The 27355-nt window shown below is 41.5% G+C and overlaps 1 protein-coding gene across 1 annotated transcript in view; it reads right to left on the bottom strand.

Annotated features, from left to right (window-relative positions):
* LOC137335279 (cadherin-4-like) overlaps positions 1-27355 on the bottom strand; it is a 464003-nt gene that overhangs the window by 170098 nt on the left and 266550 nt on the right. Inside the window, exons 3-4 of the mRNA XM_068000573.1 lie at positions 20135-20364; positions 16762-16932 (exon numbers count right to left, since the gene is read on the bottom strand). Coding sequence (XP_067856674.1) covers positions 16762-16932; positions 20135-20364 — 401 coding nt within the window. The remainder of the gene's footprint in view (positions 1-16761; positions 16933-20134; positions 20365-27355) is intronic.

A 27355-nucleotide genomic window follows, 5' to 3' on the forward strand; every position in this document is an offset into this window, starting at 1 on the left:
AGCTAACCTGCAACTGGAACACAAGGGCCATAATTTTTACTTGAACCCGGGAAGAGAGTGGGCAGGTAGATTTTCGTGTGGGAAACCCAGAACTGAAGTGAGCGCATCTGAAACTGCGATCGCAACTCAACTGAAGGAAATTAGTTTTGCTTCCGGGTTTCGCGTCTCCAAGCTGCGCAGCGGGCTTACCGTGCACCCGCATGACGTGATCTGAAGTCTAATGCAAAAATGGATTTTGGAGGAGAAGCCATGGATTTAAAAAGAGCAAAGGCAGCACCCAGGTTCACGGATGCTTCACTTGAAATACTGCTGGGTGCAGTGAAAAACAGGAGGGAGATGATTTAGCCAAGCGATGGGAAGAAGAAACCTGGTTCTGCCACCAAGGCGGCATGGCTGGAGCATGCTGAGCAGCGGGAGCGTGTGCCCAGGTCTGCAGTGCAGGGAGTGTCTAACTAGGTCAGAAAAAGTGAGTACAGTTGCTCATTCATCTACATCCTGCGTTGTGCAAGACCCGCCCCCCCCCCCCCCCCATCACTCTGTCTTGGTAGGCCGACTCCATCACATCACTCCTCACACCCAGTTACATTTCAGCAGCAATTATCCTTCACTTTCGATGCACTTCCTCACCTCCCCATTTATGCACCCACCACTGCCACTCACCCCAACCCTAATGCAATATGATGCATCTGTATGATAGTCACCCTCTGATGCATCTGTCTGATAGTCAGTCTCACCTAATGCACTGCCTCCATCGGGTCACCTTTAGGCGCTCACAGGTCTGTTCCTTCGCCCCTTGTAAGAGAAGAGAGCGCAAAATGCAAGGGAGAGGGCGAGGACTGGAGGTGGACCACCACAAATAGTCCAGCTCACAGATGCAGAGGAGGCCATGGAGATAAGTGGGACATCTTTATCCCTATCCATCAGAGATGGAGAGACTCGGAACCTGCAGGTACCTGGTGACAGAACTTAAAACATCTTTCACACACAAGATGACTTTGTTTCATCAATGACTGGGCTATGAAAAACCTGAGTATGGTGATTGGCAAGATTGTTATTTTGCCATGGCTAATTCATATCATTTTATGTTGTCTTCCAGGGCTTTCACATATAGAAGAAGAACGTGTGGAGATGGATGACATCGACTCCTCAGAGGGCCTCATTCTTTGAGGGCACACCGTCACAGGACATCCTGCCATGCACCAGCGCTGATACTGGCACATCGGTGGGTCCTGTTAGCCAGTTAGTTGGGTTGTCATCTGGTGATTCATAACTCACAAGTGAGCACGAGCAGACATTGGCAGCTGTGGAGAGTCTGCCTCAGAGGGCGCACTCCTCTCCAAACTGTGCTCAGCTGGACACAGATGCTGAACACCGGGGGCCATCATTGAGAATGAGAGCGATTGAGGTACAGCTGCACCTTTGTGAGGGACTGGAAAACGTGCCACGCTCACTCTCCACAATAGCAGAGAGGATGGAGGAGTCCAATCCCAAAAGCAATGGATTGTTGTCCCAGGTAATTGCGAGAATGTCTGCAATGGAGAGAGTGGCCGCCTCCTTGGAGCTTCAGGCATGGCTCACAAATGAATCGATGCAGGCCATGACCACGGACGTGCGGATGTGGAAGCCAGCGTGTCTACTGCCTTAAACAGGATGACAGATACATTATCCGTAGTCTCACAACGCGGCACATATGTTCACCAAGCTGCTGTCCAGGTGAGGGTTGATGGCGAAAGGGGACTTGGAAGTAGGAACTCCACTCAAAGCGCTCCTACATCTAACCCGTTGCCCCCTACCCCCCCCCCCCCCCCCCGCCCTCAACCAGTGCCCGCAATGCTGCCTCCTTTCCCAAAGGTCGAGTCTGCCCCTGCACAGATGCAGGTGGAGCAGGCATTGTCGGGGCCTTCACGGGCTCCAAAACCCAGAGGTTGCAGGCCAAAAGCATTTCAGCAGTCCAGGCAGGGATCTGAGCAGCCTGCCAATACGTCTGCTGAAGCCACTGGGGATGCACCACCTAGAAGCGTAAGTTCAATAATTGTAGTTCACCAAGGGTGTTTTGTTGTTAAGTTTCCTTTTTTTTATATTGGTATACTAAATGTATTGATTAGCACCACTTCAGTATCTTGGCCATTATTTTTTTTATGCGTTCATGGGATGTGGGTGTTGCTGGCAAGGCCAGCATTTATTGCCCATCCCTAATTGCCCTTGAGAAGGTGGTGGTGAGTCGCCTTTTTGAACCACTGCAGTCTGTGTGGTGAAGGTTCTCCCACTGTGCTGTTGGATCGGGAGTTCCAGGATTTTGACCCAGCAACGATAGAGGAACGGCGATATATTTCCAAGTTGGGATGGTGTGTGACTTGGAGGGCAACGTGCAGGTGGTGATGTTCCCATGTGCCTGCTGCCTTAATGCTTCTAGGTGGTAGAGGTCGCGGATTTGGGAGGTGCTGTCGAAGAAGCCTTGGCGAGTTGCTGCAGTGCATCCTGTGGATGGTACACACTGCAGCCACGGTGCGCCAGTGGTGGAGGGAGTGAATGTTTAGGGTGGTGGATGAGGTGCCAATCAAACGGGCTGTTTTGTCCTGGATGGTGTCGAGCTTCTTAAGTGTTGTTGGAGCTGCACTCATCCAGGCAAGTGGAGAGTATTCCATCACACCCCTGACTTGTGCCTTGTGGAAAGGCTTTGGGGAGTCCGGAGGTGAGTCACTTGCTGCAGAATATCGAGCCTCTGACCTGCTCTCGTAGCCACAGTATTTATGTGGCTGGTCCAGTTAAGTTTCTGGTCAATGGTGACCCCCAGGATGTTGATGGTGGGGGATTCGGCGATGGCAATGCTGTTGAATGTCAAGGGTAGGTGGTTAGACTCTCTCTTGTTGGAGATGGTCATTGCCTGGCACTTGTCTGATGCGAATGTTACTTGCCAGCCCAAGCCTGGATGTTGTCCAGGTCTTGCTGCATGCGGGCACGGACTGCTTCATTATCTGTGGGCTTGCGAATGGAACTGAACACTGTGCAGTCATCAGCAAACATCCCCATTTCTGACCTTATGATGGAGGGAAGTTCATTGATGAAGCAGCTGAAGATGGTTGGGCCTAGGACACTGCCCTGAGGAACTCCTGCAGCAATGTCCTGGGGCTGAGGTGATTGGCCTCCAACAACCACTACCACCTTCCTTTGTGCTAGGTATCACTCCAACCACTGGAGAGTTTTCCCCCTGATTCCCATTGACTTCAATTTTACTAGGGCTCCTTGGTGTCACACTCAGTCAAATGCTGCCTTGATGTCAAGGGCAGTCACTCTCACCTCACCTCTGGAATTCAGCTCTTTTGTCCATATTTGGACCAAGGCTGTAATGAGTCTGGAGCCAAGGGGTCCTGGCGGAACCCAAACTGAGTATCGGTGAGCAGGTTACTGGTGAGTAAGTGCCGCTTGATAGCACTGTCGACGACACCTTCCATCACTTTGCTGATGATTGAGAGTAGACTGATGGGGCGGTAATTGGCCAGATTGGATTTGTTCTGCTTTTTGTGGACAGGACATACCTGGGCAATTTTCCACATTGTCGGGTAGATGCCAGTGTTGTAGCTGTACTGGAACAGTTTGGCTAGAAGTGCAGCTAATTTTGGAGCACAAGTCTTCAGCACTACAGCCAGGATGTTGTTGGGGCCCGTAGCCTTAGTTGTATCCAGTGCACTCAGCTGTTTCTTGATATCATGTGGAGTGAATCGATTGGCGGAAGACTGGCTTCTGTGATGGTGGGGATATCGGGAGGAGGCCGAGATGGATCATCTACTCGGCACTTCTGGCTGAAGATGGTTGCAAACGCTTCAGCCTAGTCTTTTGCACTCTCGTGCTGGACTCTGCTTCGTTGAGGATGGGGATGATTGCAGAGCCTCCTCCTCCCATTAGTTGTTTAATTGTCCATCACCATTCACGTCTGGACGAGGCAGGACTGCAGAGCTTTGATCTGATCCGTTGGTTGTGGAATCATTTAACTCTGTCTATGGCATTTTGCTTCCACTGTTTAGCATGCAAGTAAGTCCTCTGTTGTAGCTTCACCAGGTTTGCACCTATTGTGTCCCAAGTGTTAAGTCGGCCTTTTGCTTTTCTCATGATGATTGCCAATACATGACGATACCCATTGAGTAGATGTGCAATGGGTGTATGTGTGGTTGAAGGACTGATTTGTGCAAAGGAGAGGGGAGTGGCGAGGGTAGCTGGTGGTGGTGATTGTGCCAGCCAGCCTAAGTATCGCAATGTCTCTCTCTTGCCATTGTTATTAAGAGAACCTGTGAGAGATGAAGGCATCTCTGGCACCCGGGCAGCAATGTGCACGGCTGGTCTGATGATGGGTGCACCAACATCATATTCCTCTTCCCTGTCCTCCTGCTCCTCCTCCTTATCCTTCTTCTTCAATGTTGTTGCCAACAGAGGATAATTGACATGCACCTTCATCTTTCTCCATCTGTAAACCTCTCTGCTGCACTATATTTTGCAGGATGCAGTGCACCACGATTATTCTGGAGACCCTCGCTGGGAGTACTGAAGGGCACCTCCAGCCCTATACAGGCACCTGAAGCACATCTTCAACATGCCTATGGCTTGCTCAATGACATACCTGGTGATCATGTGGCTCCAGTGCCTCGTTGGTGGCGTTCCTCACTGGTGTCATGAGCCATGTTTGAAGGGGGTATCCCTTGTCTACAACAAGCCAGCCCTTAAATCTATCTCCTGTTTGGAAGAGGTCTGGAATGTTGGACTGACGCAGAATGAACGCATCATGACAGCTGCCAGGGAATCTGGCGCACGCCTGAATAAATCATTTCTTGTGGTCGCACATCAGCTGTGCATTGATGGAGTGAAAGCCTTTTCAGTTTATGAAGACTCCTCCTTCATGTGGTGGTCCTCGGATTGCCACGTGTGTGCAATCGATTGCACCCTGCACCCATGGGAAGCCAGCCAGAGGGGCGAAACCCACAGTACACATATTCTGGCTATTGTCATCGTGGGGGAAGTTCATGTAATTGGACGCCCTGGGAAACAACCCATCCGTCACTTGGTTTATATACTTATATGCAGACGATTGACACACCCTGGAGATGTCTCCGGTGGCACCCTGGAAAGATCCAGAGGCAAAGAAATCGAGGGCAGCGGTTGCTTTTACTGCAACAGGCAATGCATGGCCACCAGGGAGCAGTTCTTCCTTAAGGAGGTTGCAGATGTCTGCGACCACCTGCCTACTCAATCTGAACCTACATAGGGACTGCTCTTCAGAGAGGTCCAGGAGGCTCAGCCTTTGCCTGTATACCCTCTCGTAAGTCAAGCCCCCTGCAACCTCAGCCCCTCTGTTGCTCCCCTCTGCTGTTCTCCACTCAGCTCTTCTCTCTGCTGTTCTCCAGATCTTTTTTGCGCACCTCTCTCTTGTGCACTTGCAGTTCCCAACGCAGCATGATGTAGCTGCTGTGGATGGTCATTTTCCTCCTCAGATGTCCTCTGGAATACATCCATTGCACCCCCCATCCTGATCTCATCAGTTTGAGACGCTCCAAAGCTTTGCTAAAGATGTCTCAACACAAGAACGCTCAATTTCAACACAAGAACTCTCAGCCAAACGTTTGCCTGAGAGACTTGAGAGACTAGCTGCAATACCTAAGCTTTTATTGAGGTTGGTCAATCAGAGGTTTAAAAGCCCAAATCAACTTCGACTGAATCTTGCCTCTGTTCCATTGCAGAGATTTAGAATACCTGGGAAACCCTTGCAGGAGACGTTAAATTTGATAATGTTCAAGGATCAATTAAAAAAACCTACCTAAACTACCTCAGTGATTTTAATTGACGAGCTGACTAGCCGCACGGTGGCAGTAACTGGGGATGCAATTTCCAGGTTTCGGCTCCATGCGCGCATTGAAACACGCCCGCATTAAACCCAGAAGTGGGCACGTTGGAGCCAGGTTGTGGTCGTGCTACAAAGATCAAGGACTTTCACAACCTATCCATTCTTGGGGGTTAAAATTCCTCCCAATGATGGGACGCTGAACGCAGAGCAAATCTCAACCATAGGCATGTGAAAAAAATAATTTCTAATCTTCCTTCTTGTATCCATCTTCTAAGTTTAAAGTAACCATAACTCTAAAGGAAAAGGCAAGGCGACCTGGGAGCACACTTTCTGTACCCACCTGCAATCTTTAAGTTTTACACTGACATATAATATGTCCCTTCCCCATTTTAGTATAAATCTTCTGCCTTATACTTGAATAAAATCTGTGTTCTCAATTATTTCTCAAGAAAGTACAATTTTTTTGAAGTGTAATTTGGCTTAAACAAGTCAGAAGCTGCATTTGCTTATGTCCCGACTGTAGAGATGGCTGAAAATTTTCTCAGTATCAGGTCTCTAATTTCTATTTGTTTCTATCTGGTTAACAACGGCTGCAGCATGTTGGACTGGATTTTGCTCTGAAAATGACGGCGAGGCTAACAGGACTCACCATTATTTCAGTGCATCTGGCAGAGCAACTTCCGGCAACCACACATGTGCAGTTAAACATGGAAATCCAGAAGCTGTTCTCCCAGATGCCCTGCTCCTCCGTAAGTTTTGTGAGAACATTATCTCACTGGTTGACTCACCGTTCAAATGAATGGAAAGGTGTGAAGTTCCTGCACTGCCCTGATGGATATGAAGTAATCTTGCCAAAAAAAGGTACATCAGGTTATTTAAGCCTAAGCACACTTTTAACGGCGTGGTAAGTCTTAATGACTGTCAAACCACCTTTCTGGCACTGAAAATGAACTTTAACAAGTGTGGTGTCTCATTCCTTCAGATTTTAATTGTTGTTGGACATCTAAAAAAATTACATTTTTATTTTTTACTTTATCTTTCAGTGTCTTTTATCTCTGTCTCTTAATTCAATATTTCTTATCCTCTCTCTATTTTGCTTTCTGTGCCTGATCTGACATTGAATTCACTATTCTAACTTACACTTCCTGGTTCTGACTCTTCACTGCTTCAATCTGATTCGTTAAGGGGATAGACAGTTGCTTGCCCCGTTCACACAGGTCCCAAATGCCCTGTAGAGGGCAGAGTTTTTGATTCAGTGCCCTGTGAGAGGAACTTGTCATGAAAAGAAACAAGAAAAGTTTATGGGTAAGTGCAAGTCCAATGAGTGGTGGGCGCCATTCGTCGCTCAATGCTCAGAGGAAAATTCGGGTTGTTGTCTTCTTCATTTAATGCATCCTAAGGTGAATGATGTGATAGAAAACTAACTTTCAGCGTCATTCCAGATTTCCTGCTGTCTGAACCAGGATTTATAGAATTGGCATCTGCCCAACATGCAGCAAGATTCCCAACATAAAGACAACATGATAGCATTCTAGTGAGCCATGCAGAAACAAAGGCTCAAAAAAGAACATTCAATTGCAGTGTGGAAACTACACTAAAATGAAAAATAGAATCAAGGTAAAAAAGACAAACTGATTTGGAAGGGTTTTGTTTTGGTTTAATTTGCATTTTTCACTGCCAACATAGTGAAGATTTTCCCACTGAATCACAAATCACCCAGTAGAATCCTTCTTATCAGTTTGCATGATAATGTCATGACTGGCATGCATCATAATCTGGCTGGTTAGTATGCCAGTCTAGTCCTAATTCTATATTTTTAATGCAAGAAAAATGTGATGTCGTCAATTTTCTGAAATTGGACTAGATGGGAGGTATTTGCTGATGAATAACATAATTCAAATTTCAAGAATGTTCTGAAGAATTATAATGAGCACCGCCTGTATAATGGCTAAGCCTCAACATACTCAGTATAGATACTGTATTTGAAGCTAGTTTTCTATGTGATAATGGGGACTAAAAGTAGCAATGTAATTTCCTTCAAGAGTTGGTCTTTTATGCTGGCTCACATAGGTCTATTTGGATCTCCAGGTCAAACATTACAGCAATACAAGCTAAATTAGCATTTATTTACACTCTAAATGGTAACATTTTAAATGGAGTAAAGGAACCTTGGTGTACAGATACACTGGTCATTGAAGGTGGCAGTGGAAGTAGATAAGGCCATAAAAAAAGCAAATGGAATCGTTGATTTTGTATCTAAAGGCATAGAATATAAAAACAAGGAGATAATAGTGACATGTACAACATCTCAGCTAATCTGCAATATTGGAGTATATTATACAGTTTTGGACACTCATAGGAAAGAAATAAAAACAATGGAAAAGGAGCCACGTAGATTCACTGGGAGGTTATTAAGGATAGGAGGTTACAGTTATGAAGAGAGAATTGAAAAAGAGTTTTTTCTCCCACTAGGACTGAGGAAGATAAGGAGTGACCAGATAGAGGACTTCAAGATTATGAAGGGTTATGCACGGTTAATCATATCAGATTGTTTCCACAACTTGGTAAGTCAGTAACAAAAGGGCACAACAGATGAGATAATTAGTTTCTGTGCTTCCTTCTCCCTGGCCTGCTGGAAAGTTATCATGTCCTTTACATTTTTCTCCCTGAGTTGGAGGAAATATGAAAGAGTTCTGATAATGTGATGAAGTCAACCTTCAAGGAACTCTCATAATTGGCTGAAAAACAAAAAGACTATGGAACAAATTTTGAATATGGATTTTAAATATTGTGGTTTCCAGTTTAAAAATGGACAGTGGGTAGGTGAATACAGTGGAAAGAAGTTTAGAACACAAAAACAAAATAGATAAGAAATAACATAAAATAAAATAGAAAGAAAATAAAATCACATATAGAAGCAAGAGGGAATATGGGAGAAAGTAACAAAACATAAGTAACAGTTTAATAACTTCTTATAGTCTCTATATTATAATAACTAGTTGATCGCTTGTGGCAATTCACAAGGGGACTCAACACCATGTGCAGTATTCAAGCCAAGCAGGGGGCTAGAGGATGGGGGATAATTGGACCAAGGTGGAGGAGGAGGAGAGAAAGAGGAAGGCGAGGAATGGGAGGGGGAGAAGAGGGAGGAGGAGGGGGGAGTAGAGAAGAGGGGAAGAGAGAAAGCAAATGGGAGGTGGAGGAGGAAGAAGAGGAGAGGGAAGGGGTGGAGGTGAAGATTGGAGGGTGGTGGTGGAGAAAAGGTGACTTTGGGGAGGTTGAGACCAGCACACAGTATTAGCAGGGTAGGAGGGAAAAACAGGGTTAGAAAACTCGGCAGTGGACAGGGAAAGAATCCCATAACATTCTTTCTGTGGGAAGGGGTTGGGAAAGAGGAGAGTTTTAGCGGCCAAGTATTGAAGAGGTGCAAGATTATACAGTCACCTGTTGAATCTGCATTGAACATGTCGTTTGGGCAATTCACCTTTTGTATTAATCAAACACTTTTTTGATGATTGTTAACCAATGTATTGCTGTAATCACGCATGTACCTTGACTCATTGTACCACCTGTATTTGGGACATGTACCTTTTTCTATCCTTCTATCCTTCTCTCTTTTATACTAAATAAGCAAGTATATAGTAATTAACCACACAACTTAGAATCTGTCAAGCTCTGCAAAGACCCTTAAAATCCTTTATTAAAACTAATAAAAGTAAAGTATGAAATTGCCAGCACAGCACATAGCTACACAGACATGCCCACGAGATGAGAACCTAACTGTCCATATAAGATAATGGAGTCTTAGAGCTCCAAGCCTGGGACCAAGACAGGAGTATAAGATAATAGACCTAGACGCTGCTAACAGCAGCCTTGAGGGAAACACTACAGGATAAGATAAGGGGCCAGTCACAGGGAATGGTGGTAACTGGTGATTAGTCAATCCAAGGGGTATGGCATCAGGAGGGAGGGGTGCTACTCCATCACCCCCTGTCCATCAAAGATAGAGCTAAGGAGTAGGCCGACTCTTTTTCCTTTGTACTGAGAGATTCTCGACACCCAACTGGCCACCACGCCTTTTGGCAAGATTCCCATAGGGTCAAACACCTGTGTCATTAATAGCCCCTCACACCACCCTCAAAAGTAGCATAAAAGAGAGCTCTCTTGCGAGAGTCAGGTTGCAGGAGACACGGATGGGAGTAGGGTTGACCCTGGAGCAAAACCAGGCATCCCTGAGGAGAGGATCCGGATCCGACAAGGTCAGAGGCCAACAGGTCAGAGACCTACAACGGAAGCCTTGTCCCGAGCAAGGAGACAGGAAGAAACGGGGAAACCCCAGGTGGGGTAGCGGTAGTGGTATCAATGGAAGAGACCCCAGGTGGGGTGACTGTCAAGACTCCTGTGCAAAGTGGGCACACCGTCTACCCAAGACGGGTGATATAATTCTAGTTCTGTACTACTAACTAATGCTTAAGCACGCATAGTGCTGAACCTTGTGAGAAATTTAATAAAACTCCACTGTACCATATTGGAGTCATGTTGACCATTGACGAAGGGGTAGAAAAACCCTACACAGGAGAATCTGGTTAAGGTCAAAACACTGTTTCTGCTTGGTCTGAAAACACTGAGCAAAAAGGAAGGCCATAGGGAAGTGATTTGTTTCTCCAGGGGATGGGCAGGCTGCATGGGTGAAAAGCAGACTGGTAGTGACAGCAGCTGGGTCATATCTTTTCAAGTAGTCAAGGAAAGGTTATCTGGGTATATTTGAAGGTGGCTAGGTTATATCATTTTTCTGAAACGCTGGGAATTATTTACGTATGTAACACCTACACTCAGTTTCAGTTATTGTTCAAATTTTATACAGCTAAAAACCAACTTATCTTTTGCTCTACTACTTATGTAACTTGAGGCAATCCTGACCTATCAACAGAATTATTATTGTAATATTGATGGATACGCAAGTCCTCAGTGTAAGACATTTTGTGTCTTAAAAATTGTGGCGAGTCTCGGGAGACTAATAGCAAGACTATAGGAAAACTAATGGCAACATGAAGTCTGTGTCTCCTGAATTGGACAAAGCAGCTATTCTGAAATATAAACATGAAAGAAACTCCAGCATACAGTCATTCCCAACCAGCTGAAAACTGACAATAGAGCTAATGTGTATGGTAGGAGGCTGGAGCCTTCGTTTCCATTACATTGTGAATATGTAACTGCTCATGAGACAAGTGTCATATTGTTCTGTTACCACATTTGAAAAATGCAGCTTGTGATGCAGTCTGGTAGCTGTTGTACTAAAGCATTCAGAGAGCTCCTACCCAAATTAAATCCAAGCCTTGCCAGTCACTCCAGTTGGACTGCCCTCTATGGGCTAATGTCTCAACCAGACCATGAGGTTGCACAGTACACCATCTTGGAGATAGTGAAATACTTTCCAGCTCAGCGCATCTCCATTTGACAAATATACAATAATATCAAAGGCAGCCATGGAGAAGTCTATGATGCAGATTCAACTACTAAGTAAACAGAAAACTATATTGAGGTCAGTAAGTATAAAATTAGAAATACAGTTTATAAAGACCAGTAAAGTAAAAAGATAAATTATTTCTGCACAATAAATTCCCTAAGTTAAGGAAACAGTAACAAGTATGTGATTCTAACAGCGAATAGATTGATCTTCAAATCTGCAATGCTAAAAATCCTTCAAGTTTATGTCAAACTTTATTGTGTTGTTTTATAATAAGAAATTAGTTTGGGACCAGTGTAAAGCTTAGCAATTTCAAGAAAAAAAGGTGCATCTAAATGTATTCAGAAACAATTTCCGCTAGAATTATCTTGCTGGTGCATTACAATTTCTCCTGATCTTGGATTAACATGATTAATTACATCAATTAATTTTAGTCATACTCCTGAACATTCAGCTCTTTCCTTGAGCTTAGTCATTGGATGATTAGGGTAAGAGTAAGCATCAAAGTCACTTACTCTCCCTATGCAACTCCCCCTCCAGCTCATCACTCTGATAAGTCAAGCTGATGCTAGTTTGGTCGTATTTGACACTGAAAATGTAAATAAGCTATTCAGCATTTAATTCATACAGGATTTTAATTAGGGACCTATTTGCAATCAGAACTCGAGAAAGGTACGTTGGCAACTTGGGGATTCACTTTAATGATTCTAGAACTCTGTAGTTTAAGCTTCAAATCATTTTCCCTAAATTAATTTCACACTCTGAACACTGACTTCATTAATATGAACAGAAACCTTTTCTCCAACAATGGCCTTGTGCGGAGTATGATATAATTATGTTACTGGAAGTGACAATTACTCATGTATCACCAGAACACACTGGTGACTTGTAAAAACCATCAGCTGCATTATATCAATTAAAAAAAATATTTTGATCTCCAACACTGATTATTAAAATCAGCTCAGATATTACAGGCATGACAATTATTCTATTAATCAAACATTATAGCAGTAAAACTGCATTCAAATAAAACTTTCACGATTGATTAAATAACTCCACACAGCCCCTAACAGCCATTATGTTTTATCAGTTTTCAACAGGCGGCACTTTCTGGACAGTGAACATTTGCTCCATATAATCCTGTCAATTTTTCCCAAAAAATAAGACTTTTTGCAGAACCCAGTGGACTCGAATAAACATCTGACTGGGATAGTATTAAATGAAGAAAAATCATTTAGTACAATGAGAAGTCTTCTTAATACACTCAGTGTACTATCCAGAACTGAGCTGCCTGGGCTTCGAAGGCTGGGGTGCCAGGACTCAGGGGTTGCATGTTGGACAACATCGATTTAGCTTATCTGGCTTGCTTCTTCCTACAGGTCCTGCCTCAGGACATTTTTTAAAATCCTTGTCGTACCATAACCCATATCCCTACATTCTCTGCTGAATCATGAATCAATCAAATTCTCTTTTGAAAGCTTCAACTAATGAATATTTGACTGAGGTTTTCTGCAGGATCCTTAAGAGTAGTGGGATTAGATGTGAAAAGGCCATCCAGCCCATTGAGCAGGATTCTCCTAAGAGACAGTGTACCATTTGTGCTGTTATGGATTGCACTGGGCAGCAGTCTGTTCCACAAGTTAATGAAGAAGTTATTCTTCATTTATTTAATCTTCTGATGGATGTGAACAACTTTAGGTAACAAAGTGAACTTTGCACAAATCTTAGAAGTTAATCAAGTGCAGCCCTTTCACATCTTGAACTTGGACATCAACCTCCTTCTCCCCCAGATATTTCGTATGTACGCACAAAAATGTCTAATTCCACCATCTCTGTTGAGTTAGCTGATCCTAGTTAGAGCAAAAGAGCAGCAGCTAATTTGTTTTTTTTGGGGTGGGGGGTGGGGGGGGACAGTGGGTAGCTGGGATCTTGCTTTTGATTGCTATACATTGGCATCAATAGGAAAATGCACCTGTGATTATATCAGATAAGCCCAGGATTGAGGTTAGCTGTGATGGTTAAGTAGCCTAGTGACACTCACTGGCCAGACTTACGCATGAATAATAGCCTTTTGGGTAAAATAATGTTGTGGATCTGACTCCAGCACACAGCAGGATCTCCAGGAGAGGGGAGAAATTGGAGATGAGGGCGAGGAAGAGAGGGAAACAAATCAAAAAATCAAGTAAGGAAACCAAAACTTTTTGTATTTTCCTTTATGCTTTCTCAGTCATGTGCACACAGGAATTTTAAACTAAAACTACATTAATATTTTTAACTTATTGTTTACTCATCGCATCTCTTCACTGCTGCTTTCTGGTCTCTTTTTTTCTTATGGCTTCTGGGTTTCTTCTGTTTCTGCCTTTTCTTTCCTTCCACCACCTAGTCTTATATCACTCCACTTTGTCTCTTAGCTATTTCCTTATTTTACTGTAGTCTCTCATTTGTTCTTCACTAATATCTTCCTTTATCTTCCCCCCTCTATATAGTCCAGGTATAAACAGAAACTGCTAAATGCTCAGCAGGTCAAACACTATCTTACAGGTCAGTCATATGAAAGGCCCTTCTCTGAAGTGACTGCCAGTTCTGAGGAAAATCATAACTGAAAGGTTAACCCGTCATTCTGTTTCAAATGTCAATCGACCTGCTATACATTTCCAGTTTTATTTCTGGTAGTCAGGGTTTTTTCCTCTTTATATGGGGTTCAGGCAGCAACCACTTGGAATAATAATGATAAACAGTGCACATGTGCTGCAATGAAACAGTTGCCAAGATTCTCAGAGAAAATACACAATTTAGCAGAAGATCAGAGAAGCTAAACAGACAATTTGCTATGGGTAAATCATTGCCTATGTCTTTTACATCCAGTAATTTTGTAAATTATAGGAATTCTAGGAAAGATGGGAGGACTGAAAGTGTAGAACGTACATCACAGCCTCCACTGAAAAGAACATTACATGCATGGGATAAATTTTCCACTTCTGCACTACATACACCACACAAACAACAATTTTGTATAACATGTTTAATGTAGACCTTGTCCCAAGATGCTCAGCAGGGCGGAAGGGAAAGAAGAGGTGACTGAGTGACTGAAAACACAATCAAGAAAGGTAGGCTTGGAGGAGGCTTTTAAAAGTGGGAGAGGTGTAGCAAGTTGCAGGGGTTTGGGGAGGGAATTCCAGACAGCAGGGTCAAGGTGGCTGAAGGCCCTTCCGGCAAAAGTAGAGTGGTGGTATTGGGTGGTGGAGGGCTGGGGGGTGGAAACGCACAAGAGGCCAGAGTAAGAGACCAAATGGCATGGGCTGGATGTAAGACTTGAGCAGGTTGCAGAGGTAGGGTGGGGCAAAGCTATGCAGCAATTTATAAATGGGGAAGAGGATCTTGAATTCAATGTACTAGGCACTAAACCAACTGAAAAAAAGCAAGGATGGGGAAGGGATGAGTGGAACTTGGTGCAGGGCAGAATGCAAGTGGCAGGGATTTGTATGGGTTCAAATGTGAGGGATGGAGCTGAGGAAGGCAACGACAAGTCAAGTCTAGAGATCATAAAGCAGTGGATCAGGGTTTTTCAGTAGTGGTGGGAGTGACGTAAGGGCAGAGGTAGGCAATGCTGCAGAGATGGAAGTAAATAGTCTGATTACAGATAGGGTGTGGGGTTTGAAGTTCATTGCTGGGTTGATCAGGACACCGAGATTGTGCATTGCTTGGTTCAGCCTGAGCAAGCAGCTGAGGAGGGGATGACAAAGGTGGCAAGGGCGCAGAGATTTTCATGGCAGCTGAATTCAGTAGCTTTATTTTTCCCAATGTTCAATTTGTGGAAGTTCTTGCTCATGCACAATTTGATGTCAGACAGACAGCTTGACAAGATAGAAGTGGTGGAGAGAGAGAGCTGGGCATTGCTAGGACACATATGGAAACTGACCCCAACAAGTAAGTAAGGAAAAGGAAGGAAACCTAGGAGTGATCATGCAGGAGGTAGGAGAAAAAGCTATTTCTCGAGGTTTGCTGATTGACATGGGTAGGAGTGGAATCATGTGAGGGAAGTCCTGCAGAGTTGGAATGCAGAAGAGGATGGAGTAATCAACCATGCCAAACACTGCAGAAAGGTCAAGGTTGAATAGTGTATTATGATCACAAAGAATGATACTGGTGACTTTGACCAGAGCAGTCTTGCTTCCGTGGGACAGGACAGAAATTGAACTGAAGGGATTTGAGAGAAAGATGAACACAGAGGTGGGATGCAATGATAAATTTGTGTATCTCCAGATCTTACAAATAAGTACATTCCTTACAGTTTTTCCTCTTCCAAAAGGTAGGTGCTTTGTTTGTTTTACAGCATCCTGCGTACATACTTGTGCTACACCGAAATCGCCCAACAACAGTAAGGATTTTCCACATTAACAAGTACTACTGAAATAGTTCTATCAAAAAAAAATGGCAAAAGAGAAATATGCCACAAAAAGTGTGAGTGCATGAGGTCTCTTGTTTGTGATCTCTGGCACCCTGTGTTGGCTGCAGGCTTGTACCAGCAATTCTCCACAAAGGACCTTTTCATTCTGAGTCAAACCATGACAAAAGGTGGTGACTGAAGGTTATGTCCTTCTGAACAGGTAGGGAAACAAGCAGACACAAAGGCAAGTGAGTCATTTCCATCATGACATTCTTGAATACAATTCATATGTTTAAATGGATACTTTCCAGCTGACATTGAAAAACATGGGTATTGCTGGATTAGAATTATAGTCCTGTCTATAAATGGTTTATGTTTTAAAAGTAGGATATTTGTACTGAAAGAAAAATGGAGCAGCTTTAACATTCTTGCTTCATTTTCTCTATAGTTCTCTAATTTTACTTCATTATCATTTTGAAATAAAGAAACCAAATACAATGTTCTCTTGATCCTAATTTTGAGTAAGAGTACTCTGTCAACTTTGACCATTTTTCTTTCCTTTCTATGACTTATCAAAGTACATAACTTGTGTCAAATGACTCTACCCAGATGAAACCAAGAAACATAAATAAAATGCATCTGAATAGTGAAGGACCATGAAGCAAGCTCAAGCAGTTAATGCAGATTTGCCTCATTGAAAAGGTTAAACCTATAGTTAATATTTCCTGATTGAAGTAGCAAAAAAGCAAACACTAAATGGAACTGAATGGAATAACTGGATTCAACTTCAGGCTACTGGCAGGGAAGCATAAAGCATTTGCCAAAAAATACAATCAAACCTACAGCACAGATGACACTTAGTAGCTCATGCAAATAAGCCACCTCTCACAAAATACAGTATTTATGTAAAACAGTTCTTCATTCCAGGAGTACTTCATTTGCATAAGATTTACCATGTTTTCTAATTTAACTTTGCAGTTCTTATGTTTAGAATATAATGTTTTTCCAGTGTATGGTGTGTATATTGGTGTATGTGTGCATACACACAAACACTTCAATCTTTTTTTTGCTGCTTACCCGAACCAGCTGAAGGGGGAAGGGCCCTCTCGAATTTTCTGGCACATTGATTGGAGGAATGACCCAATCTCTCTTCTGTCGTTTCAGCCCATTGGAGCTCTGCTGTTGGCGCCATGGAAACAGTGTATCATCAAGCTGCTGTGAAGACTCTGGAGGCACATTCTTCCCATTCTGCTCATAAAATAAAATACAACACTCTTCAGATATGACTTCAGGAAATCAGTTATTAAAATGGCCCTGGCGGTCTAACGCCATGAAAATTCGCACATGAAAGTGAATAGAAGTGTTCCAGTTCAATAGCTTGATGCAATTTATTAGCACCTGTCCTGTTTAACTGACACATGGTTATGAGATTATCACATATAAGTCAACACGGCTGTTGGAACAATTACATTTATACAATAACTACCATTGATTTTGAAGATAGATCTGCACTAAAAAGCACAGCTTTTCCCAAAAACTTGTGAAACCTGAACTGGTCTGTTATAAATATGATATTCGCTCATTTTGCAGGAGGTAGGAGATATTTGATATACCAAATTGAGAAAGCAAGAACATATTTTAGCTCCATGCAGTAGTAAATTCAAATGTATTTTATGTGTTCACATCAGAACTTAGAAAAAAGATTGTACTAGCCGTGTGACTCAGTGCTTAATAGAGTGTTGTTTGGACCGAGATACCATTGCCACCTTAATTTACTGATATGCCTCTTCATCGATACTACTTTAGCCTCCCATGCAATTTGCTCATTGGGAGTATGTCTATCATTCTTTTATACGGGATACACAGTTTCTTTAGACGGCTATTACTTCATGTTCTCCAAATTTCTAATAATAGACTGTAGTTTGGAAAACCTGCCACTTCAACCAGCTAGGAAGTTTTTCGTTGTACACAACTCTGACTTTTGTCAAGCTTCCTAAAACATGCCAGAATGCAGGATTTTATTTCATCAATGCACGAATAGATTACCATCAAGAAGCTGAATGCTCCCCACTAAATATTCAAGATCTCACCAATGGAATTGTTGAGCCCCATTGCTTCTGTCAAGTAAAATTTTCTCAAATGACCATTTTCTAATATTCTGCAGTTCCCCTCCCTCAAATATCAGCTCTCAGCACTTGTATAAAAGCTCCTTATACTGCACTGTTTGTTTTGTGATTCCTGACTTAAGTCTTTTACTGAAATAAAGAGTAATGGGCTCAGTGTACTGCCTAATGGAGTATCATTCTTCCATAAGATTTCCTGGTTTACCAAAATAATGCAATTAAACTTAATTTTGTTCATTATTTGCATTCTTCAAGTGAGTCATCACTTAATCCTCTGCAACACATTGCTCCAGAATTGATTTTTATCACCATATCAACAATGACTACACATAAAAATAAAATACTGGAAGCAACCAATAGCCACAACACTAATGTGCTAAGGCACGCAACTAGAAAACTCAATTTGATTTCTAGTCTTCATGGACAGTCATCCTTTGGTTCTCTCTGGAATCTATGGAATAGTCATAGTCTGGACATCCCACTTTCATATTGAATAGGATACCTCAATCCAATTTGCATATGGTGGTGGGAGGAAACTGGAAGAGAAATTGTGTCCATTGTGCAACAGAGGTCGTATCACCTGGTCTAACACTGCCCAATTGTGACCTTTTGTGAAATATGATAACAGAGTTTGAGTCACTGAAATAGTACAGTCCTGCCTGAGCCTGGTAAATACTTCTCAGTCAATACTACCATTACTTAGTAAATAATCTTAGGGAACATAAGTCAAAAAGACTGTTAAACATTAAACAGGTTCCATTTAATTCTACTGAGTTAATCAATTCTGTCTACCCAAATTTGGGAAAAAAAAGTGACTGAAATCAACTGCAATTGCAACCAAATAAAAATATTTCTAAATATTTGGTCATAGTCTTTTGAATAGCAACATAAAAATAAAGTTCAGATCATTTGTATCTGAATGCAGTATTGGTTTTTTTTTGCATTTTTTAGACCAAGGAACTGAAACCTTTCATTGTTGCAATGTCGAGTACAAGTTTTTGTTTGAAGAGGATGACCAAGATATTTTCTAATGACTAAAGAACAGACTCAATCAACACGTATGGTAAACCCCTAGGCATTGTGATGCATGTTAAGGAGAGAGAAAAAAGCTGGGACAACATAGTTCTTCCTTGCCCCGAGTGACTGTTCAGAGATATTTGGTCTGAATGCAGCTTTTAAACCACAGAATCATTTTGGTGATACCATCAGAAGTTGACATTTGCTTTTGTCAGCGCAGACCTTGCACATATTCTGCAATCATTCAAGTGTCTTTAATGTGGATGAATGGTTCCTGTTTGACAAGACTCTTTAAAGGAGCTTATACTACTTCTTGAATTGGTTTTATCCAATTTCCATGCAACTATAGTACACTTTAACTAGAATAATACTTTCACAACACAAAATTCACTTCAAATAGAGAAATACTACATAACAGTATTTAACTTTAAGAGATAAGCAATCAACTCCTTCATGTTTTCTGGCAAATGAGCCATACTGTTTCAATGCGTCCTGGTGCTATAGTCCAGACTCTATTAGATAGACTGGCTGTGGGCTGTCCAGCTATGCTGGATGTTCTCAGTGGGGCAGCTCCAAGCCATTTTTTTTGTCCTACATGTAAATCTGTTTGATAACAGGAATGCACTTGACAAGAGGAACAGGGTGACTGCAATGGGTAGAACCAGGAGATTTAGCATCAAAATTGAAACTAATCTAAGGTGAGTCTGTTGTACACTGGTACAAATGATTCAAGTGATTTATACTGGACATTGGAGGTCAGGTTGCAGGCAATTTTCAAGATGATCAGATATCCATATCACCAGGGCAAATGTGGCATCATCCCTCTGTAGTTACTTAAGATCCACAAGATGAATTCAATGTGTATATAGTATTTACATGTTAATCCAAAGGGGTTTACCAGTAAAACAAAAAGTCAACCAGGAAAGAGAGATGTGAAATAAAAGGGTTAAAATGTCAAAATTAGCTTTTGCTTAGCCTTACCTTTCAGCATTTTAAGTACTAAGAAAAATGACTTATCTTTTAAATTCACTGGCTGCTGCCAGTTTGAGTAATTTACTAAACTAGGAAACCAATGTGTATGAATTACCACCAGCATTCACCTTCCATTACACTCAGCAGAACCTAGCTGCGCCAGCTGGCACAGATTTCCTAACGGCAAACCCGCCTTTAATATCAGTCAGCCTCTGGCTGAATAGACATCTGGAAGGTATTATTCAACAGACCATATTAGAAGTCATTTACATAATAAAATATTCAAGTATTTTATCAGGTTCTTTGAGAAATGTCTTCAGAACAGATGGTGTTAATACCTTTTGTACATTGCGCATCGAGTTTCCCCGTGCTATTACAAGCAGTTTCACTGCTGTTTCCCATTTCTCCTGGGTCCTGACATCCCATGCAGTCACTGCGAACTTTACTTGCTTTGAGGGGATCTGCATTGAGCGGGCTGCATACAAGGTGCCATCTGTCCCCACCTTGAAGTCAGGGTCACTGCTTCCATACTGAATTCCCCGATTCCCAGCGCAGTCATCAAATTTCACTAGAAAAACAGAGAAAAAAAGACAGATGATGGGATGTGTTGTGATTGGCACCAGACAAGAAAGGCAATCAAACACAAGTTGGAGGCATTTAATTTCAAGCAGTACATTTTTTGATCTTAGAATGCCTGTCAAGGAAATGATCTAACAGCCTTTACTGAAACACATTCGACCTTTCCGGAAGACTTTTATATTTTATCTCTGTCCTGTAAGAACTTGGACTAGAAGCTTCTCTCGTTTTAAAAAAAATACATACACTACAGTACCATCAATTCATGGAAACAGCCATTCCCCATGTTCCAACTGCAAAGAATGCTGAATATGTTTTTCAGTCCCCAGTCCACTTTATCTTCACATTCTTACTTGAGTGTGTGAGCTGCATGAAAGAAATCTCCTAGTCAGTTAAGCGAAGCTGCTTCCATTTAATGTTTAAGCAGTTCCATCACCAAAGATGAATGAATAGGCAAGGAATGCATCAGTATCCCAAAAATAATTAAACCTGACTTGTTAAATATACTTAGGAAGGGATGTAACAAATTCACCTTTAATCAGGTGCATAGCTACATTCACCACATCTGTACTTTCAGTGTAATATAACAACTGATTTACAAGGGCTTTCATCTTTAATTTGTCCTTTTTGGATTAACATTACAATAATTTTAATTATTGTATCATTGGACAAGAATCTTAACTGCAGTTTCATCTCTTATGAAGTTAAGTTTTAACCATTTCCTGCTGATTAGCTGACAAAAGCTATAGCAAGCAACTGAATGTGAGAGATAAGACAGCCCTTTGAGTGATGCAATAAAGTGACCGACAGTCACTATTGTCACAATGAAGAGCTATTGCTTTCTGAGGCACTTACTGAATTGATGAAACAGTCATTGATATACTGAGATTGCAGTCAACACTGTGCCGTCATGGATTAAAGATGCGAGTTGAAGCATAACATTATGCATTCAGTTTGCCAATTCAGGGATTTTAAGGTCTCACTTTGATCACTTGTTTAAGCCTATGGGCAACATTTTAGCAATATTGCCCACATAATATTGAAGAGTTTACACATCCTGCTAAAGAAGATCACTTTGTTTAGACTCATGACCAATATCAAGTTTTCTCCCTGCCAGATCTCTTTAGTCTTCTGTTCTCTGGATCTCATGGTATCCCTTCCTTATTGCTATCCTATGTTATCTTTTCAACTTCTCAGTCCCAATTCACCTTTTTTCTCTTTGAAAATTTGCTCTTACTCATTCTATCCATAAGAAAAGTGAACCCTCTTACACTTCTAATGACCGCCTTATTGTCCTTACATCAGTACTTTCTAAAGTTATAAAAGTTGGCATTAGTTCTCAAATTTTCCATTACGTTGAAAGTTCTGGCCTAAACCATGATCACCTGTATGGCTTTCTGCATGGCCATTCCTCTCGTGCCCCTGTACATGTGCTATGTCCTCAGGGACAATATACAACACTTTGGTGAATCATCTCTCTTGGCCTTGGACATCTCCAAAACCTTAGACAAGATCTGGCACCATACACTTCTAAAGATACCACAACATAGCTACATTCAGCAAAGCTACATTCACTGCAGTCTAGTTTCGTCTCAAATCACTATATGTGCTGCAGTTGATGGCTCATCTTTTTTCCGTTAACTCAAGAACTCTCCAGGGCTCTGTTCACTTTCCTACTCTATTTCTTCTTCACATCAATGACCTCCTCCATTCATTATCAACTCTTTTGCTGTTGCTGCTATGCTACATGCAACTACTTCCTTCTGACTGCACATCCTCAAGAGTTGACAATTTCCAATCCCTCACTGGCTGAATCACATCTTGATCTCCTCCATTCCCTTCAATAGATAATGAAAACCTGCTTTCTTTCAATTTCTCACTGACAGTTTTTAAAAAAAAAGTTTTGACAAGTCTAACCAACAGTTACCCCCTCTTACCTTTGATAGCTGCATCCTTAGTTCTTCTTCATCTATCAACACTCTTTGCCTCAGTATCTTCTCTGGTCAAAAATAGAACTCCCACATCTGTTTCATTGCTAAAGCTGCATCCAAGATGCTTGGCTTCCACTTCCATGCCAAGCATTAATTTTCCACTCAACATTCCCCAATAAAGCTCAAGTCTTCCATGAGTTGAATATTGCTCTTATACATGGAAAGGCTCTTCTAGCAAAATAGGATATAGCAAGACAGGATATAAGGAAAAGTTTGTCACCTGATGGGCAGTCCCTCACTCACCTGCAGCCTTCAACCTTCCTCTTCCTGTTGCAATCTTCTTTGCCTGTCTCTCTATTGATTGATACTACTGTGGCCAGTGTGCCTCTGAACAATCCTCTGCTGTTTCATCTAAGCTCCAAATGTGTCATCCTATGCAGACTTTCTCATCCTTACATTTGCACTGTGTTGAAATCAAGACTAACTGCATTATCTCCGACTCAAATTCATTCTTTCCCGGGACCTCAAAACCAGAGAATTATTTATTGCCTTTAGCCTTCCCTTCCTCCCACAATCTTCAGGCTTTTAAAACCTAAAGTGAACGTGATCACTATTTCCTGATTTATCTTGTTTTTTCTTTTACTCTTTTTAACGTTTATTTATATATATATATATATATATATATATTTATTATGTATATATACACACTCTGAATAACCCTACAAACCAAGTAGCAGACAATGCAGCCAGATTACTTGATAGATTATGCTAAATGTAAGTCAGGAAAAGTGTGTTTTAGAAAATGAAACACTCAAAATCTACTACAACACCTATATGCAAATCCACAATTAATTGAAATTAGGCTGTGATGAAGTCTCAAAGCCTTCAAGCTTCATTCATTCTACTGGGCTTTGAAGCTGAAAATTCAGTTTTGAAACACTGTTCCATCGCCACTACCCCTAACCTAGTGACTCTAGCAGTCATCTCTAGGGTCACTCCTGCTGGCTATTTAGACCCAAAATGGGGTACCCAGCTTAAAGATAGACTTCTACAGCAATAAAGCCTTGGAGTTAAAATGCAAACATTATTGCACTAATCAAATTAACCTATTTAATGCCTCCATTATTTTTCCTTTGAAAAGTTTATAAGACATGACAGGACTTCATTATTTGATGGTGTCTAATTTCATTTTGTTTTTATGATGCATCTGAAAAAGGTCGGGAAAAGACCATCTGGTCCATCGAGCCGGACCCATCCAGATATGGTGCAGCCTTGTACACTATCATCTGCCTCCTAGTCAGGCACTCACATGAGATCAGTACTGGCAGATCCAGCAATTAATGGAAAAACTAAAAATGATCAACTTTTCAGTACGTTTACAGTAATTGAACTACAAAACCTGGTCTAAAAGTTTCACTTTTAACAGGATTTTACAGCCTGAAAAGGTTATTCAGTGCATGTCAGGCCTGGTGTAGAATCTGTGGGTGTGACATGTACAGCTGTTTAACACACATTGCGTCTCCTTGTGTCTGTCCCATTTGATCCACTTCAGCTCTGCGTTTTTTTCTTACTCTCTCTGTCCCGATGTTTTTCTTTACTTCTAACCTTATGTCTTTCTCTCGGCCCAGATCTCTCTCTTCCTCTCCCTTGACCTCTCTGCACTCTTTGCATGTTGATATTGTTTGTGTCTCTGTCCCTGATTTCCCCATTTTCCCCCATGTCTTTCTCCAATATCTCTCTCCGTGATCTCTTCTGCTCATTTGTCCCTCCTGTGATCTCTCACCCTATCTCTCGCCTCTCTCACCCTCACTAATATCGCCAATAATTCCCACCACTACTAAAAACACTGGTTGCTCCACATCAGACTTTGTAGTAGCACTGATGTGAGGCTATTGCCACCTACAATTCTGAAGTTCCATTGCAACAGTTTTGCCATCAGTCAGCTGGCCATCGTTCTTCTCCTGATAACAAACTTAATGTACGTATGAACATACGAAATAAGAGCAGGAGTAGGCCATTCGGCCCCTTGAGCCTGCTCTGCCATTTAATAAGATCATGGCTGATCTGATTGTGACCTCAACCCTACTTTCCCGTCTACCTACTATAACCTTTGACTCCCTTGTTAATCAGGAATCTATCTAACTCTGCCTTTAAAATGTTCAATGACCCTGCCTCCACTGCTCTCTGGGGAAGGGAGTTCCACAGACTCACGGCCCTCTGAGAGAAAAAATTTATCCTCGTCTCTGTCTTAAATGGGAGATCACTTATATTTGAACTGCGGCCCCTAGTTCTCGTCTCTCCCACAAACGGAAACATCCTCTCAGCATCTACCCCTTCTAGTCCCCTCAGGATCTTATATGTTTCAATAAGATCACCTCTCATTCCACTAAACTCCAGTGTATACAGGCCCAACTTGTCCAACCTTTCCTCATAAGATAACCCCCTCATCCCAGGAATCAGTTGAGTGAACCTTCTCTGAACTGCCTCCAAAGCAATTATGTCCTTTCTTAAATAAGGAGACCAAAACTGCACACAGTATTCTAGATGTGGTCTCACCAATGCCCTGTACAACTGTAGCAAAACATCTCTACTTTTATATTCCATTCCCCTTGCAATAAATGACAACATTCCATTTACCTTCCTAATCACTTGCTGTACCTGCATACTAACTTTTTGTGATTCATGTATAAGGACACCCAGATCCCTCTGTACCTCAGAGTTCTGCAATCTCTCTCCATTTAAATAATATACTGCTTTTCTATTCCTCCTGTCAAAGTGGACAAGTTCACATTTTCTCACATTATAATCCATCTGCCAAAATTTTGCCCACTCACTTAACCTATCTATATCCCTTTGCAGACTCCTTATGTCCTCTTCACAACTTACTTTCCTACCTACCTTTGTGTCATCAGCAAATTTAACAACCATACATTCGGTCCCTTCATCCAAGTCATTGATAGAGACTGTAAAGAGTTGAGGCCCAAGCACTGATCTCTGTGGCACTCCACTCGTTTCATCGTGCCAACCTGAAAATGACTCATTTATGCCTACTCTCTGTTTCCTGTTAGCTAACCAATCCTTTATCCATGCTAATATGTTACCCCCTACACCATGAGCTCTTATTTTGTGTAGTAGCCTTTGATGTGGCACCTTGTCAAAAGCCTTCTGGAAATCCAAGTACACCACATCCACACTAAATGTAAAGTACAGTGGAAAATATTCCACTTATTCATCAGCACTACACATTATGCAGCATCATGGTGGTGCATCGTCAGCATTTTCTACCCTTCTCCAAAGTGAAGTTAAATTTGAATTAACAGTAGAAGTATTGGTCAGGATGAAAGGAAGGCTGAGGCTAGCCATAGGAAACAGTGGCCACTTTTTCAAACCACAGCCTTATTTATTCCTTCCTTCTCATCAAACCATCTTACATTATTAACTGGGTGTTTTCAGCACTTTACCTGTGCAACAACTGTAAATGCACTTCAAAGTAATTTGTTGGATATGAAGCACATTGACACATTTTTGAGATGCGATAATGCACTATACAAGTGGAAGTCTTTTCTTTCTCGCTGGCAGTTGATGCAGAAGAATACTTATACATACATTCCAGCATCAGGGGTACAAATAGGATTGAATTCCTATTACGACTAGATACTTTTGACTAATAGTGGCTGAGTACAGATTACATTTTGCTAAACCTCCACTGAAGTCTTTTACTTTTTTCCCCTTGCAGCACAGAACACACTCCAAAATAATTCTAATATACATATTCATTAAGGGTTCTGAATATTTAAATAAGCTTGACTCCTCTTTTCAGTCTACCAGTTTTCCTGAAGCGTGTCCTCTAACTTAATGCTTAATATTGGATTCATGCTGCACAATACGTTCTCTTTCTATTGACTCATACTGTACTGAAAATGAATACAAAACATATTAACCACCAAAACTGCTAATGTAGAGATTTTACTTTTGACTATGAAAGGAAAGGTTTTAAAAATATACACTACAGTTTTGTTAATTTAACATGCCCACAAAAAAAAAACAGCCTTCCTATTTTGGCTGACTGTTTCTTTTTAAAGCCAGCCCAATGACCTTGGATGGCTGTGTTCAGACTTCCAATTACCTTCCTGTGTACACTGCAGTGCCCTTGATGCATGTGCAAAGGAGGAAGAATTTAGAGAAGAGAAGTAACATTTTTATGTGATAAAGGCAGACCATGCAGCTGGAGAAGGAATGTCTCTTTTACAATTTTTTTCAGACTTGGTGCTTTTGATAAATTGATTTTGAAAAATAACTTCCCATGAAGGTAATGTCAATAGCTGAAAACGGAATGACCTTGCCCATTACTCATCAAGTTTAGATACCAGTTTATCCATCTCACAATGTTACAGTGTCATTTAACTTGCCTAGAATCAGCTTTTCATCTCTACCAGAGGAGATTTCTGCACATTTGGCATTTATGTATATAAAATGGCCTTTGTTATATCTAATTAAGAAAACACACATACAAAAGCACAAAAATCACTAGTTCTCAAGCTTTTTTATGGGATTATTAGTGGTTAATGTTCACTGTTGATTCCATCCTTCAAAGAATGTCCAAAACATTTCCCACATAGATTTCCAAATTTTGAACTGCATTTTTTTTAAAAACCAAATTATACAAGTAGTTTTTATTCTTCTTGTCTATAAAGATCCCCCACAACTGCGGGAAACCACACTGTACATAGTAAAACGTTTTATTATTCACTTGAAAAACAAGCCTTTCCTTCAAACGCTATTTGAATATTCATATAGTGGCCTACACATCATTTTAATGCATTCCAAATGTGGTCCAGAATAAGAACACAAGCCAAAAGATGTGGTGACCGTGCTGAATACACTGTTCTCACTGGCTGATTCAAGCATGTAGGAACGTTGCTGTCAATTTACGTGTACCTTTTTTGTTGATTGATATTTTACTCCCATACTGTGTTTCTCTGCATGATTGGTTACTTGAGTAATACTGAGCTGCAATCTTTTACTAAAAAGTTTCCGCTTCAATATTTCTGT

Source organism: Heptranchias perlo, chromosome 19 (genome assembly GCF_035084215.1).
Source record: "Heptranchias perlo isolate sHepPer1 chromosome 19, sHepPer1.hap1, whole genome shotgun sequence".
Lineage (NCBI taxonomy): Eukaryota > Metazoa > Chordata > Chondrichthyes > Hexanchiformes > Hexanchidae > Heptranchias > Heptranchias perlo.